The sequence below is a fragment of the Bos mutus genome, chromosome 17, assembly GCF_027580195.1.
Source record: "Bos mutus isolate GX-2022 chromosome 17, NWIPB_WYAK_1.1, whole genome shotgun sequence".
Lineage (NCBI taxonomy): Eukaryota > Metazoa > Chordata > Mammalia > Artiodactyla > Bovidae > Bos > Bos mutus.
In genome coordinates, this window is record NC_091633.1 from 61,914,960 (window position 1) to 61,930,382 (window position 15,423).

General features: G+C 40.2%; 1 protein-coding gene across 1 annotated transcript in view; it reads right to left on the reverse strand.

The window, feature by feature from the left end:
• PRMT9 (protein arginine methyltransferase 9) overlaps positions 1 to 15,358 on the reverse strand; it is a 32,647-nt gene extending 17,289 nt beyond the window's left edge. Inside the window, exons 1-7 of the mRNA XM_005909850.2 lie at positions 14,972 to 15,358; positions 13,352 to 13,500; positions 10,700 to 10,936; positions 10,012 to 10,179; positions 6,909 to 7,011; positions 5,792 to 5,898; positions 547 to 739 (exon numbers count right to left, since the gene is read on the reverse strand). Of these exons, the coding sequence (XP_005909912.2) occupies positions 547 to 739; positions 5,792 to 5,898; positions 6,909 to 7,011; positions 10,012 to 10,179; positions 10,700 to 10,936; positions 13,352 to 13,500; positions 14,972 to 15,160 (1,146 nt within the window). The 5' untranslated portion in view covers positions 15,161 to 15,358. The remainder of the gene's footprint in view (positions 1 to 546; positions 740 to 5,791; positions 5,899 to 6,908; positions 7,012 to 10,011; positions 10,180 to 10,699; positions 10,937 to 13,351; positions 13,501 to 14,971) is intronic.
• Positions 15,359 to 15,423: the final 65 nt, after the last annotated feature.

Below are 15,423 nucleotides of genomic sequence, written 5' to 3' on the forward strand. Positions count from 1 at the left end.
TGTAACTGTTGCAGTGCTGTTTTAAGAGCAACCTCAGGACTTCCTTGATGTTACGGTGGATAAGAATCCACCTGCCAACGCAGGCGAAACGGGTTTGATCCCTGGTGCGGGAAGATCCCACGTGCCGCGGGACAACTAAGCTCTCACGCGGCACCTACTGAAGCCTGCAAGTCCTCGGGCCTGTGCTCTGCCACGAGAGAAGACACCGCAATGAGAAGCCCATGCTCTGCAACAGAGAGGAGCCTCCACTCGCCGCAACTAGAAGAGGTCCACGCGCAGCAACGAAGGCCCGGAACAACCAAAAAACACAGAAATAAACAAGCGAGCCTCCCGGGAATACACGTGAAAGTGCCAGGTACACTGTACACTCCCCAAAACCTTAGGGATTGTTTCCCTCTGTATTTAAAAGTAAAGCAAATAATCATTTTCATTACATACAGTAAGTGGAATCCCATGCCTACTCATAAGACTGTCCTATGTATTAACTATTTTAAACAATGCGTGAAATTTAACACTTAAAACCAGTAACTAAATTTTTATTTTTACCTGAAGATTGTTGAAATCTACTGTCATAATTTCAAAGCACTCTGTAAGAGCCAAATATCCTCCAGGAACTCGACTCATCTTTTCAGTTGTATAAGGTTCAATTGTTTCTTCTCCATCTACAGAAGAATAAGCTGGGCTCTGAAATTTCACATTGGTTGGCAAACTGATTCCAGCAACGTCCTTAACACCCACCCTGGTGAGAAGGGGAATGAGAGAGGAAAGGGAAAAAGATGAGTTGTTTTTTTTTTTTTCTTTTTAAAGAATCAAGTAACACCGTCTAATACTGAATCCAGCAAAAATAAGCATAAAAATACAATAAAACATGATAGACAAAGGTTTCTTAAACACAGTGACATACACAATCACTAACTATAAACAAAAACAAATAATAGGTGTACATTAAAATTAAGAACTCCACTCATCAAAAGATACCCAGGAAGAACGTTAAAGGCAAGCCACTGAGTAGAAGAGATTTGTAATGCATCTACTCAACAAAGGACAAATATCCAAAATACATTTTTTAATCCCCACAATAAAACCAAAAATGAGCAAAAGACTCAGACACTTCACAAAAGAACAAAGAGCCAATATGAAGAGTCAGTCACGAGGGAAATGAAATTAAAGCCATGCTACCCAACGAACAGAAGGGGGAAAATAAACAGTCCATATCAAGTACTGATAAGAATACAGTCTTATATACTACTGGTAGGAATATAAAATTAAAAAGACCACTCTGGAAGAGTTTCATAGTTCCTGTTCAAGTGGAACGTGACTATTATTTTAGATTCAGTCTTAATATGGGAACCTCAAGGTGTCTGACATTTGCACTTCCAGAAACATGACCAAGGGAAATTCATACACACAACCACCAAAAGAATGTTTAAGAATGTTTACAGCTGTGCTATAAACACAATACTCCCCAAGCTGGATATGACCTAAACATCCATCACCAGCAGAAGGAAGGAATGCACTGTGGTGTATTCGTACAACAGGCATACTCCACAGCAATGAGAACCAACAAACCACACACAAGAACACAGACGTGCTGAAATAAGGCAGGCAGGCATGAGCATTCACACTGTAGGATACCATTTGTATGGAATTCAAAACAGGCAAAATAATCTATGGTGTTAGAAGTCAAGACAGTAGATACTCCTGGGGGTGTGGGGCGCTGGTAACTGGAAGGGGCTTCTTCCTAAGAACCTGTTGGGGTGGGGGTGGTGTTCTGGACCTTGATCTGAGCACTGGTACACAGTGTATCAACTTCATGAATCCACCGTAAATGTATGGTTTATGTGCTTGCTCTAACAATGTTTGATGTCAGTAAAAATTTACACTGAAAAAAAAAAAACACTTCACTTCATGAGCATTTTAGAAACACCATCTTGTAACAGGAAACACTTCGACCTCCTCTCATACACACTCATTTATTAGCCTGTCTTTACAGGGCTTGAAACAGTCGACTACTAGAAATTATTTTGTTATATTCTAAAAAGATGGATTGTCAAATGGAAGTATTAATGAGTTTAACAATAACTAAATGAGAAATCACAAGTTATAGAAACAAAAAGAATGTGACAAGTTCCCTTTCAATTTCTTACCAAATACATGAATATAAATTTATTGTCAAAACTTCAAACAATGTAGTAAAAAGTGAAAGTCCACCTTCGCAGTATCCATTTCCTCGTTAGAAGTGTGCTGTGTATCCCTCCCACCTTTTCTTTACGTGTGTAACAATACCTGTGGATACTGCCTCAGACCCACTGTACTTATTTTCCTCTGCTCTTAACTCTTTATTTTGAAAATGATTTCAAATTTATAGAAAGGCTTCCAGTGTCGTCTAAAGAACTCTCACATCCTTTAACCACAGTCATCGAGTTTTTAATAGTCTACCACATTATTTTTATCATAGTCTCTCTCTCTCCACATATATTCTTTCTTCTGAGCCATTTCAGAGAAAATTGCATTCATCATACCCATTTATCCTTTCATATATATACTTCCGTGTATCTTTATTATAAACAAGGATATTTTAATCATAAGTTATCAAATACAGTATTATTTCATCTTCATATTAGAATATATTTCATATTCTGTATTTATTAACTGAATCAATAAATCAAAACTAACTCCCCCCGACCAGTCCCAATACAGGATCATGATTTCAATTTAGCTGTCCTATCCTTTGACAATTTTATTTTGTTTTGGCCATACCATGTTGCTTGCAGGATCTTAGTTCCATTTATTAATCTATTTGTTATAAATAGGGATTTATGGATTCTTACTTTATTCAATGGAACTGCCCTTATATATCTTGGTGCTTAAAATGTCCAAGATTTGGCTAGTGGGAGACACTTCCAAACATGCTCCTGTGACCTTTAACCACCCACATCATTTTCTTCGGCAGTTCCTTAAGTTTCTGCCCCAGTTATTTCACAGTCATCTTCAGTCTGTTCTGCCCCAGTCTGGGAAGCAGCCATTTCTCCAGAGTTATAATTCCCCGTGGTGAGGCATGGTATGTAAAAGCCAAGAGCTCACTGCTCCTAGAATTGTGGCTGTCTTTTCACTAACCGTCACTAACTTCTTTCCCTCTCTACATACGCAGCTTACCTGTCTCCTTTTCTCACCTGCAAAGTGAATGTTTTATCAGAGTGCAGTAAGTATGCAGATGGTTTTTTGTTTTGGTTTTTCCAATTACAGTGTTATAGTAAGCATCCCTGTACACATGTTTATTTATTAGGACAAATTATCAGAAGTAGAAACATCACGTAAAAGACTATACACACCTTTAGTTTTGTTAGATAACGCCAAATTGAGCTACTAAAATGTTGCACCAACAGGGTATACAGTCTCCCATATCTAAGAGAAAATAGGCTTCCCTGGTGGCTTAGTGGTAAAGAATCCATCTGCCAACACAGGAAACCCAGGTTCAATGCCTGGGCCAGGAAGATCCCCTGGAGAAGGGAATGGCAACCCACTCCAGTATTCTTGCCTGGGAAATCCCACGAACAAGGAACCTGGTGGGCTACAGTTCATGGGGTCTCAAAAAAGTCGGACACAACTCAGTGACTAAACAACAACATGAGAAAGTAGGATCTTATCTCTTTTTTGGGCCACACTGTGGGGCTTGCAGGATCTCACTTTCCCGACCAGGGATCAAACCTGGGGCCTCGGCAGTGAAAGTGTGGAGTCCCAACCACTGGGCCACCAGGGAATTCCCCTTATCAATCATTTTTAATGTTTTAGAATGTAAACAGTTAAAAATGTTATTCTGTTGATTTAATTTCCATTTCTCTCATTAATAGACAATTGCAAATATGTTTCAGTTCAGTTCAGTCGCTCAGTCACGTCCAACTCTTTGCAACCCTGAGGACTGCAGCACGCCAGGCCTCCCTGTCCATCACCAGCTCCTGGAGTCCACCCAAACCCATGTCCATTGAGTCGGTGATGCCATCCAACCATCTCATCCTCTGTCATCCCCTTCTCCTCCTGCCCTCAATCTTTCCCAGCATCAGGGTCTTTTCAAATGAGTCAGCTCTTCCAATCAGGTGGCCAAAGTATTGGAGTTTCAGCTTCAACATCAGTCCTTCCAGTGAACACTCAGGACTGATCTTTAGGATGGACTGGTTGGATCTCCTTGCTGTCCAAGAAGACTCTCAAGAGTCTTCTCCAACTTAGCTTTATTCTAAAAGTTGGAAATTTTACCTCAGCTTTTCATCTGCCTTTTAACTTTATACTATCTTTCACCAGATATTCAATTTGTTTTTTAATGTGTTAAATTTGTCAATCTTTTATGGCTTCTAGATCGTCCCTCTGTTTTGCTTTGGAAACCCTTCACCACTTAATGGATTTTTTACACTTAGATACTTAATTCATTTTGGAATTAAAAGTAAAGATCTAACTTTAACCATATGAAGGACAGGAAGGCTGGCGTGCTGGAGTCTATGGGGTTGCAAAGAGTCAGACACGACTGAGCGCAAGTGAAGTGCTTCATCTCCACTTACCGAATAGTTTATCCTTTCTCCACTCATCTGAAATACCTCATCTGTATCACAAACTAAATCCCTATAAATTCAAAGGTGTATCTAGAGTCGTTATTGTGTTATACTGATCTATTTTTTTCTATATCTGCATCAATAAATTACTTTTTATTTCTAGTTTTTATATCTAATAAACCAAGCTTCTTAAAACTTAAAACCTCTAAACTCTGGGAACTGTAACACTAGGAAACTGACTTTAAGAAATCATGAAGCAAATCTATTAACATGAAGAGGCTCACTAAAGCTAATATATTTACTGATATTTTAAAATATTTACTGATACTGATCATTTTTACTGAAGCAAAATTTATACACACACACATTTACTTACACAGAGCTGACAACCAATTATCTAACTCTAATTCAGCCAATCTGCTGGCAAAGGCCACTTTTTGGTTAGTGCCTGTGCCCTACCAATCACTAACTACTTTTACTTATCATCCCGTAACATGCATTGAGGAGTGTAAGGAAAAATATACTATAAAGATGAACAGTAGTTTTCTACCAGTGAGGCGTTCAGGATGATTTTTATTTTCTTCTTTCAATCATCAGTATTTCCTAAAATATTTATGTGTTACATTTACTACTACTGAGTTATCAGATGGAGGGCCTCCTTAAAAAGTCCTGAAACAATATGGATCAATACTTTAGCAAAATAAAAAATTCATTAATGTTCAAGAAAAAGAAGTAACCAAGAAGTTTTTATAACTAAAAAAAGTTTTCACCTGTATCACACTGCATAAATCTCAGAATCTCAAGGGTACAAAGATCCTGAAATTTCATCCCACCCACCAACAAAACATAATACTAAGTTATTAAGAACAGAAAACTGGGAGAAATAAAATTATTTTCACATGGAAATTTTTATTTCACTCTAAAATTAGTTTGAACTTAGTATATTTCTCAGGAATCTATCACACATCAAAAGGATACTATGTTGTTTCAAAATTAAATTTTCCCCTAGAAAATTGAAAGCTGACTGTTAATCCAAGAGTCTTAGTTTTGAAGAAAGTTTTAAAGATGCAAAAAAAAAAAAAAAAAAAAAGGCAAAAATAAAATTAAGACTGGAATAAATATCATGAATTTAAAAGTCAGAAGATGATACGTTCTCATCCGAATGTCCACTAAATAACCTTTTAAGTACAGGCAACTCCTCAAAATTACTGAAATATTTTTTAATATTTACTATTTAAATAATCACTTACCTATGATGTCTTCTTATCTCTGCACATTCTACTGCTATCCCAAATATAACAGCACTTGCTGGTATAACTTTCCCATATTTTTCACAATCACCATTTTCACCTTTGGTCTAAAAATACAACAGTAAAAAATTATATTCTGCTACATTGATGTCAAAATATTTTTGTCAAAATATGTGTGTATGATGGCAAGCTATGAAAATTTATAAGAAAGCTTAGAAAAACAATAGTTAATGATAAGCAGATTAAGGGTTTCTTTTCTTTAAAAAGTTTACTTCCATTTTTTTACATATATATATGAATATATATGTGTAAGTATACATATATCATATATACTCATGTGTGTGTGTATATACGTATAAATTTTTTTCTTTTTTTAAGTACTAGTAGGAAGAATGGGAAGGAGGGAGGTGGGAGCTAGAAGCCTCTAAGTTTGTACACAAGAAAAGATCTTTGGGAATGACTTTAATGAAGAGGCCAAAATCACCATTACCTACTTGAAAAACAAACTGCTCTTCTTTCAACCTTTCATTAGCTATTTTAAATCCAAATGATTTTCTGTAAGTAGTCAATTCTTATGACATGTTAAAATCCTTTCTTTCATAATACATATATCAATATATACACGAAAGCTACAGTTTATGGGCCACAGTAGAGGATTTCAATGTAAAATACAACCTGGCAACTATAACAGTCAATTCTGTCCAGCCTAGGTCCAAGTGGTACCTTAAAATCATACCACACAAGTTACCCACTACATTCTCTTTTGGTAAATTTTCCAAATATACAATACGAGCAGTGAAGCTGTAAAGCTCAAAATACTTCCATTTCTCAACCTCACTCAAGAATTCCAGAGTCAATCCCTTCATCACATAACCTCAATTCCTAAGAACTCCTTCCTGGAGTATTTTCTGCCTGCATACCCCAATTGGGCACACAAGAATACACTGCACTATGTTATTAAATGTTTTTGTTCACACGGATCTCTTGCCAGCTATACAGTATATACCTCAACAGTGAGACGCATCTCCTACTGCTTTGCAACTATGCTAGGGGCTCAATGAACCGTCTACTGAATAATGAATTCTTGATCAAATTTAAGTGTTTTCAAGCTGCTTACCTTTGGCTGCAAAAGTAAATGTTCCCATGCATGAATCAAACTCTCCACAATTCCTTCTCCAAATAAACCTGCATCGACAGTTTCTGTTACAACTAGGGACACTCTATAGAATGATTTTTTAAAGATATATGTAAGTAAAATATCATGCTATTTACGTAAAAGATGTCAAAGCTGAGAAAAGGAAGAATATATTATAGACACAGCACAAATATAAAATTTTCTCATACATTTCATGTTTAACATCTACCCTTGCTGCTACTGCTAAGTCACTTCAGTCGTGTTCGACTCTGTGCGACCCCACAGATGGCAGCCCACCAGGCTCCCCTGTCCCTAGGATTCTCCAGGCAAGAACGCTGGAGTGGGTTGCCATTTCCTTCTCCAATGCATGAAAGTGAAAAGTCAAAGTGAAGTCGCTCAGTCGTGCCCGACTCCTAGTGACCCCATGGACTGCAGCCTTCCAGGCTCCTCTGTCCATGGGATTTTCCAGGCAAGAGTACTGGAGTGGGGTGCCATTGCCTTCTCCGAACACCTACCCTTGAATCCTAAGGAACTCTAATGTTCCTCTAAAGCTCCTCTGTTCTCCACTGGCAGCTTCCTGGCTGGGAAGGTCACAGACAACCTTCACTTGACTTGCTGCCTCCTGGGTTATTCCTTCATTGCCTAAACCCTAAGGATTGGTTCATATCCATTACTTTTACCAGTCCCCCTCCTTAACCCTGAGTTACTGGACATCTATCCCCAATATTCTGTAAAAATACTTTCTACCATCAATGACTCCCTACAGACAACAGGTAGTGCAGTGAGAAAGCCTGCCCCCCAAACCCCTCCTCCACCTCCATCATCCATGTGTATCTCTCATATGTTCACTGCCCCTCTCCCATCACCACTCGTGCTTTACCCACACCTGGACTTTTCACCAAAGCCTAACCCACAGACTTCTGGTCTCTGTCCATTCTTTCTAGAAAATCTCATTCAAAAACACACCCTAAAAAAATCTCTCCCTTCGTCGAACTTCTTTAGTACTCACTGCCAGTATCATTCATTTCTGTAGTTACAAGGAAAAGGTATTTTCAAGAATAATCCTTATCTTCCTGTCTTGACTACAGCTGCCTTGGTAACAGAAAGCAACTTTAGTATCTTCTACTGTGCCCGTGGGCTTCCCAGGTGGCACTAGTGGTTAAGAACCCACTTGCCAATGCAGGTTAGACGTAAGACAAGTGGGTTCAATCCCTGAGTAGGGAAGATCCCCTGGAGAAGGGAATGGCAACCCATTCCAGTATTCTTGCCTGGAGAATCCCATGGGCAGAGGAGTCCGGCGGGCTGTGGTCCATGGGACCACGACTTCAGTTGGACACGACTGAAGCACAGTATGGCACTGTGCCTAAACCCAGTAGTGTATACACATACACAAGATTTTCAGTATTTATGACTGCATATATTTAGAATGCAAAAAGCATCTCAAATCATCTGATATCTTCAAGTCTCCAGATTTGCCCAAGGTAAAAATAAATCATTATTAATTATCGGGCTTCACTGGTGGCTCAGCAGTAAAGAATCTGCCTGCAGTGCAGGAGACATGAGTTCGATCACTGGGTCGGCAGAGCCTCTGGAAAAGGAAATGGCAACCCGCTCCAGTATTTTTGCCGAAGAAACCCCAAGGAGAGAGGACCCTGGCAGGCTACAGTCCACAGGGTTGCAAAGAGTTGGGCACAACTTAGTGCCTAAACAACAACAAATTATTATTATTATTATAAACCATATCTCTTCATTCAAAGCCAATACATCCTTTCTATACTACTATGTGTGAGAAAAAAGTGGATTAAGGTAATGTAACTTTGATTCACACTATGTACTGAATTGGGTACCAACCAAAAGTCACATTGAAGCTCTAACCCTCAGGATGACTATATTTGGAGATAGATCTTTACGAGGTTAATTAAGGCTCAATGAGGTCATAAGAGTGGAGTCCTAATCCGATGGGACCTGTGTCCTAATAAAAGTGGAGGTGATCACAGCAGTGATCTCTCTCTCCCTGCGGCCACAGAGGAAAGGCCATGTAAGGACAGAGCAGGATGGCCATCTGCAAAGCCAGGAAGAGAGCTCCTGCCAGAAACCAAATTTGCCGGCACCCACGATCATGGACTTCCAGCCTCCAGAGCCGTGAGAAGATAAACGTCTGTAGTTTCAGCCACCTAGGCTGTGGTATTCTGTTAACCGCAGCCTGGTCAGTCTAAGACAATTGAGGACGCTGATTCTATAAAATGTGTTTAATATCTGCCTGAACAATCCAACAGGACTTCATGAAAACAAATAGAGACAACTGAAAAGCACAGCTGTCATGTAAAGTTAAATATTCTTATACATAGATGGAAGAAGACTTTTCAAAATCAGAGTCCCATGTATGACACAGTATAAACAAGCCCTGTTTCAACGTGAACTGAATTTCAGTAAAATGAAAAGAGACACGACCCAGGGGAGGTAGTAACACAAGTGCTGCACAGAGAAAACTGTATCCAAGAATGATAGTTGGTTGGACCAGACGATTTTTCAATCCCCCCTAGCTCTAAAATTCCATCCCCTTGTGATATGGATCAAAATGAAATAACACTAAAAAGCTGAGACTTATGACATAATAGTCAAAGTATTTGAAGAGGGGAAGTCAAAATACATCGACAGCTGATGCTTCCAAAGCTTTCATTTTAGCCAAGAATATTAACACCAAATGTGATTAAGTCCATCAAGCTTAATCAACTCTTGCATTATGTTTACAATTTTTAAACAGCTATGGACCACAGAGGAGGTATGATCCATTTCCACAACTGAAATACTAGAATGAACAAAGATAAAGTAACTTGCTAAAGCTGAAGTTTATTGATTGAATCCCTTGCTGCATATTTTTCTCAAGATCTTTAAATCTTCTTTGTCAAGAATATGACCTTATTATGAAAACCCATCTTATGCTGAACTATCCTGTATCTGTACCTTCACAATATAAAGGTTTCAGCATTTCTATTTGGACTAGAAGCTAGAAATGTGAATATCTTAATTCTTGAGAAATAAAATAGTGGGCTATAAACAGTAAAATTAGTGCATGGCGTAATACCTTTCAGGAATGTGTTTTGGAATTTTTATGTCAAGCGACTTCATGTGCAAGAGTTTGATCCCTTCTTCCATCTCGTTTGCTGCCACTACATCACAGGCCAGTTCATACATGGTCTTGGATAACTCACAGGCATACACAGAATGTGCTCCAGCTTTCCTGGCAAACATGCTACAAGGGGAAAAAGTGTTCCGTTAAAAAATAATCTACTGTTTTTAAATTTCAGTGAAATTATGAAACATGGAGTTTTCCTTTTATTCTTCACCACAACCATTATTGACTCTGCATTTGAAAAAAATGAACTAATATTCTCACCAAGAAACAAATCAGACAATAAATCATAACATCCACCTTATTAAGACAACTGTCATGCAGAATGCTAATTAGACTTTTAAAAACTAGACTCAACCAGAACATTAATGAAAAACCTACTCGTAAAAGGATTATGCAAAATTTCAATAACTCCAAATGTTTCTTGGTGGCTATGTCAAGTTCTTAATAAAGTAAAAGTTATAGCAAAAATGACAATAATAACAGCTGCATGAATCATAACAAGATTATAAGAAATTAATCTATAGATTAATTTATACTAGATTATTAAATTTCACTGTCAAAATTTTCCACGTTTGATAAAATCATTAATTTACATTAGTATACATCTATATGTAATTAAAACACAATGCCAACAAACCTTAGTATTCCAGTTCCTGCTCCAATATCCAAAACACTTTTGGAGCCTGAACACACTGCCTTCTGGATTGCTGCATTATAGATCGTATTCCTTTTGGTGTCATTAAGCATGATAAAGTGCCAGCGTTCCACCAACCAGTTTGCAACACGATAAAAATTCTCCTTTGCATCATTGAAATCAGGGTTTAGCTTCACTGCTTTATGAAAATACCCAGCTGCTTCATCTCTAAAGCCCATTCTAGAATGGAAAATGACAAATGAAACATTCAACTATACACTATCAATGCCATTGTTCATGTCACTTATCTAGCCTGAGAACCCCTCTCCAGCACCCCAAATCCTACCCAACGCGAGTGTCGTCTCCTTGGGAAGCCTTCGGTGAGGACTGTGAGTCTCATTTACTTCTTTCCTTTCTGAATCCCTATTGTATTTATGCATTCCAGGACACTAACAAGGACCTGACTATGAAATACTGCTTTACTGTCGTGTAGTAGAAGCTCTCCTGGTCATCTTCCATTTAAACAACTTTCTAGAACACCAGGATTCTAAAAACCACTTCCACTGTAAAAGATACTAACGCCTATGGCTAGCAGGTGCCTCTTTACTGTGCTTTCAACTGAGCAGAATGGTCATCAAGAGTTAGCCATATTTGCAGCCAGACCAATTTACACTTGTTACTAAAATTATATATTTTAATTAAAAATAACAGAAACCAAGTGAATATGACTGCAAAAAGAGAGTCATTGTGTCCGAAGGAAAAAAAATCAAAGGTGAGTCACCCAAAAATTACTACTGAATTATATGTGAGCAAATCAACAATAAAAGACGGAAGGAAAAAACTATCAAACCACCGTACTTCTTAAACCATCCAAAAACTCCCTCTCTTTGTAAAATAGCTCCCCACCTGTAGACCAACACACTTGTACTGCACAGAGTTAGCTGCTGTGTAGCTCCCACAAGAGATTTCAGAGTGGTCCATACTCTCCTCAACAAGTGAGTTACCTGACCACGTGCTTGGATTTACCGCAAACTGCTATTCAAATTTCTAAATGTTTACTCACAATTTCTATTTCTATACCTCTCTGTTCAGTTCAGTTGCTCAGTCGTGTCCGCCTCTTTGCGACCCCATGAACCGCAGCACGCCAGGCCTCCTTGTCCATCACCAACTCCCAGCGTCCACCCAAACCCATGTCCATTGAGTCAGTGATGCCATCCACCCATCTCATCCTGTCGTCCCCTTCTCCTCCTGCCCTCAATCTTTCCCAGCATCAGGGTCTTTTCAAATGAGTCAGCTCTCTGCATCAGGTGGCCAAAGTACTGGAGTTTCCGCTTCAACATTAGTCCTTCCAGTGAGCACCCAGGACTGATCTCCTTTAGGATGGACTGGTTGGATCGCCTTGAAGTCCAAGGGACTCTCAAGAGTCTTTTCCAATACTACAGTTCAAAAGCATCAATTCTTCAGCATTCAGCTTTCTTTATGGTTCAACTTTCACATCCATACATGACCACTGGAAAAACCATAGCCTTGACTAGACAGACCTTTGTTGACAAAGTAATGTCTCTGCTTTTTAATATGCTGTCTAGGTTGGTCATAACTTTCCAAGGAGTAAGCATCTTTTAATTTCATGGCTGCAATCACCATCTGCAGTGATTTTGGAGCCCAGAAAAATAAAGTTAGCCACTGTTTCCCCATCTATTTGCCATGAAGTGATGGGACCGGATGCCATGATCTTAGTTTTCTGAATGTTGAGCTGACTGGTAATTTATGCACCACACTAGTGTGTGGTCCACATGATGAAGAGAACTGAGTTAATAGAACCCTTTCATACTCATACTTCTTTGCAAGCACCTCTAAGCATTCCACCAATTTTAAAGAAACGGAATCAGACTATTCATTTTGGGTATGCTGCTGCTGCTGCTGCTGCTAAGTCACTTCAGTCGTGTCCAACTCTGTGCGACCCCATAGATGGCAGCCCACCAGACTCCACCGCCCCTGGGATTCTCCAGGCAAGAACACTGGAGTAGGTTGCCATTTCCTTCTCCAATGGATGAGAGTGAAAAGTGAAAGTGAAGTCGCTCAGTCATGTCCGACTCTTCGAGACCCCATGGACTGCAGCCCACCAGGCTCCTCTGTCCATGGGACTTTCCAGGCAAGAGTACTGGAGTGGGGTGCCATTTTGGGTATAGTATAAGCAAAAAAACCATTCTAGAACCCAAACAGTGAATTGCACTCTTACGAAAGGAAATGGCAAGTTTCCAGGAAGTTCTGGAGAACAGGTTTACAAGACGTTTCCCCAGCAAGGGACCACAGTGACTTCTCTGCCACCCCGGGAATCAGGCTATGTCCTCTCCAAGAAGGTCTATATATCTCAGCCCAGGGAAAGGAACTCTTTCATGGATACCTGATCTCAGCCCCAAGGGCAGCAGCTATTACTCAGTATATGATGTAAAATTATTATATACTGTATCTACTATTCCTATATGCTTTTGAGTTCTCTTTACTTCTCCCTAGCCAAGTCTCTAGTCTGATTCCTTTAAAGTTAATAATTCTTTGGCGTAAACTTTCCCTGCTCAAATTACCGTACTATGCATTTATCCAATCCAGACAGATCCAGAGTAGTTCTGAACTTGTAATACTGAAACCACTGCATACCTGAAGAGATGCTCCCCCATACTGTTGCAAATCACTTCATCATCAGGAAACAGTTCCAAGGCTTGCTCATAGCAGCCAAGTAGGTCTTGTGTTCGACTGAGAGCATCAAGTTCTTCAGCCCACCTGAAGAGCGTATACTGAAAAGTTTCCTTCACAAAAGAGAACAAAAATTAGTCAACATAAATGATGAAAGAACGTTCAACATGGGTTGAAGAGTCCACAGAAAATAAAACTTAATGACAATTGAAAATCACCTTAAGTCTTATTTGGCTTTAAAAGACCGTGTTTGCTGAATAAACAAATGCATAAATGAGTATATATATTTTTAATACACACTGTCCCTGTTTTATAAGAGGAAACTAAGGAACAAAGAACTGAGGAAAAAGCATTTGGATGGATCCATTATTTTACACCTGCCTACCTAGAAGAGCAAACTCAATCTCAAAGTAACACTTTCTCCTCCTTGAGGCTAGCTGGTCCTGAAATTTACACTAAGTTTTTGTGAACTATAAATGTCTATATAAAATTGACATCTATTGGGAAGAAGTCGGGGAATTCTAGGATCCTATCCAAAATATCAATAGTCTTGAGGTTGAGAAACCTTGCATGAAATAAAGCGAAGTAGCTTCAGGTTGAAAACTGAATGCAAAATTAAACTAAATCATTTTTTGAAATTTTTCTAAAATAACCTGGGTGGGGTGGGGGTGGGGAAACGTACAGAGCTTCAACAGAGTAACTCTCACAAATAATCTAATAATTGAAACTTAAAAGAATGCATCACCAAATGATTACTTCAGGCTAATTGCAAATTTAATTCAGCATTCTCTCCACCCAACAGTAGACAGGAGAGACAAGTGCAAATGCCCTGGGGCGGGAACTTGCTAGAATTAGATACAGGAGATGACTGAAGATCACTGAACGTGTGCAATATAACCTTTGGAATTTGAATGAAGTGAAAGTTTTGTAATAGAGGAATGACACCATCTGGCTTTTGTTATGAAAAGCTCACGTTGGCTTTGTTGCAGAAGACAGTCTAGTTTCCCGAGCCAAAGCACACTGCAAAAGTCAACAGGAGATGATTGAGGCTTGACTCAGGGTAGTAAAAAAGAAGGTGGTGAAAAGAAATACGATTCTGGATGTAAATTTCGAGGGTCAGCAAACAATATTTTCTAATAGGCTGGTTGTGGTTGCGAATAAAAGAGTCAACGGTGACCAGTAAACATTAATAACCACCACCAGACACTTAGAGTCCACACTCCCTCCTCCAACTACTGCTGCTGCTGCTAAGTCACGTCAGTCGTGTCCGACTCTGTGCGACCCCACAAACTGGTGACCACCAGGCTCCCCCATCCCTGGGATTCTCCAGGCAAGAACACTGGAGTGGGTTGCCATTTCCTTCTCCAATGCATGAAAGTGAAAAGTGAAAGTGAAGTCGCTCAGTCGTGTCCGACTCTCAGCGACCCCATGGACTGCAGCCTACCAGGCTCCTCTGTCCATGCGAGTTTCCAGGCAAGAGTACTGGAGTGGGTTGCCAGTGCCTTCTCCGCCTCCAACTACCTACGTATTCATTTACTTATACAAGAACAGAGGATCGACCAGCGAGAAAAGGGCCCTCCTCACCTTTACATCGTCTTTCAGCTCCGGCGCCAGGCTGAGCACGAGGAGGTAGTGGGCATAGGCGGTGCCAAAGTCCTGGGAACCCAGGCAATGCTCTGCGCTCTGCAAGGACCGCGACACCAGCTCGTCCCGCCCAGGTGCCCCGGCGCCACTCCCGGCGCCCCGGCGGGGCCTGGGCCGCGAGTTCGGCATGACAGAGTTACCGACCGAAACCTGAGCCAGTATCACCAAAGGGAAGATGTTCTGGTAAACGGAAGGAGCAAACAGTCTCGGTGACACCACTTCCACGTAACTAACAGGAGCGCCAGAACCCGCGCAGGTAACCTGTTCCCTGGCCACCACAAGCTCGCCCACCTTCGCCAGGCAGAAGCCCCGGAGGGCCGGGTCCCATTGGCTGGCGGCGCACGTTGCGCGAACGTCAGCACGCCCGACGTGAGCACGTCGCCCCCTCCCCC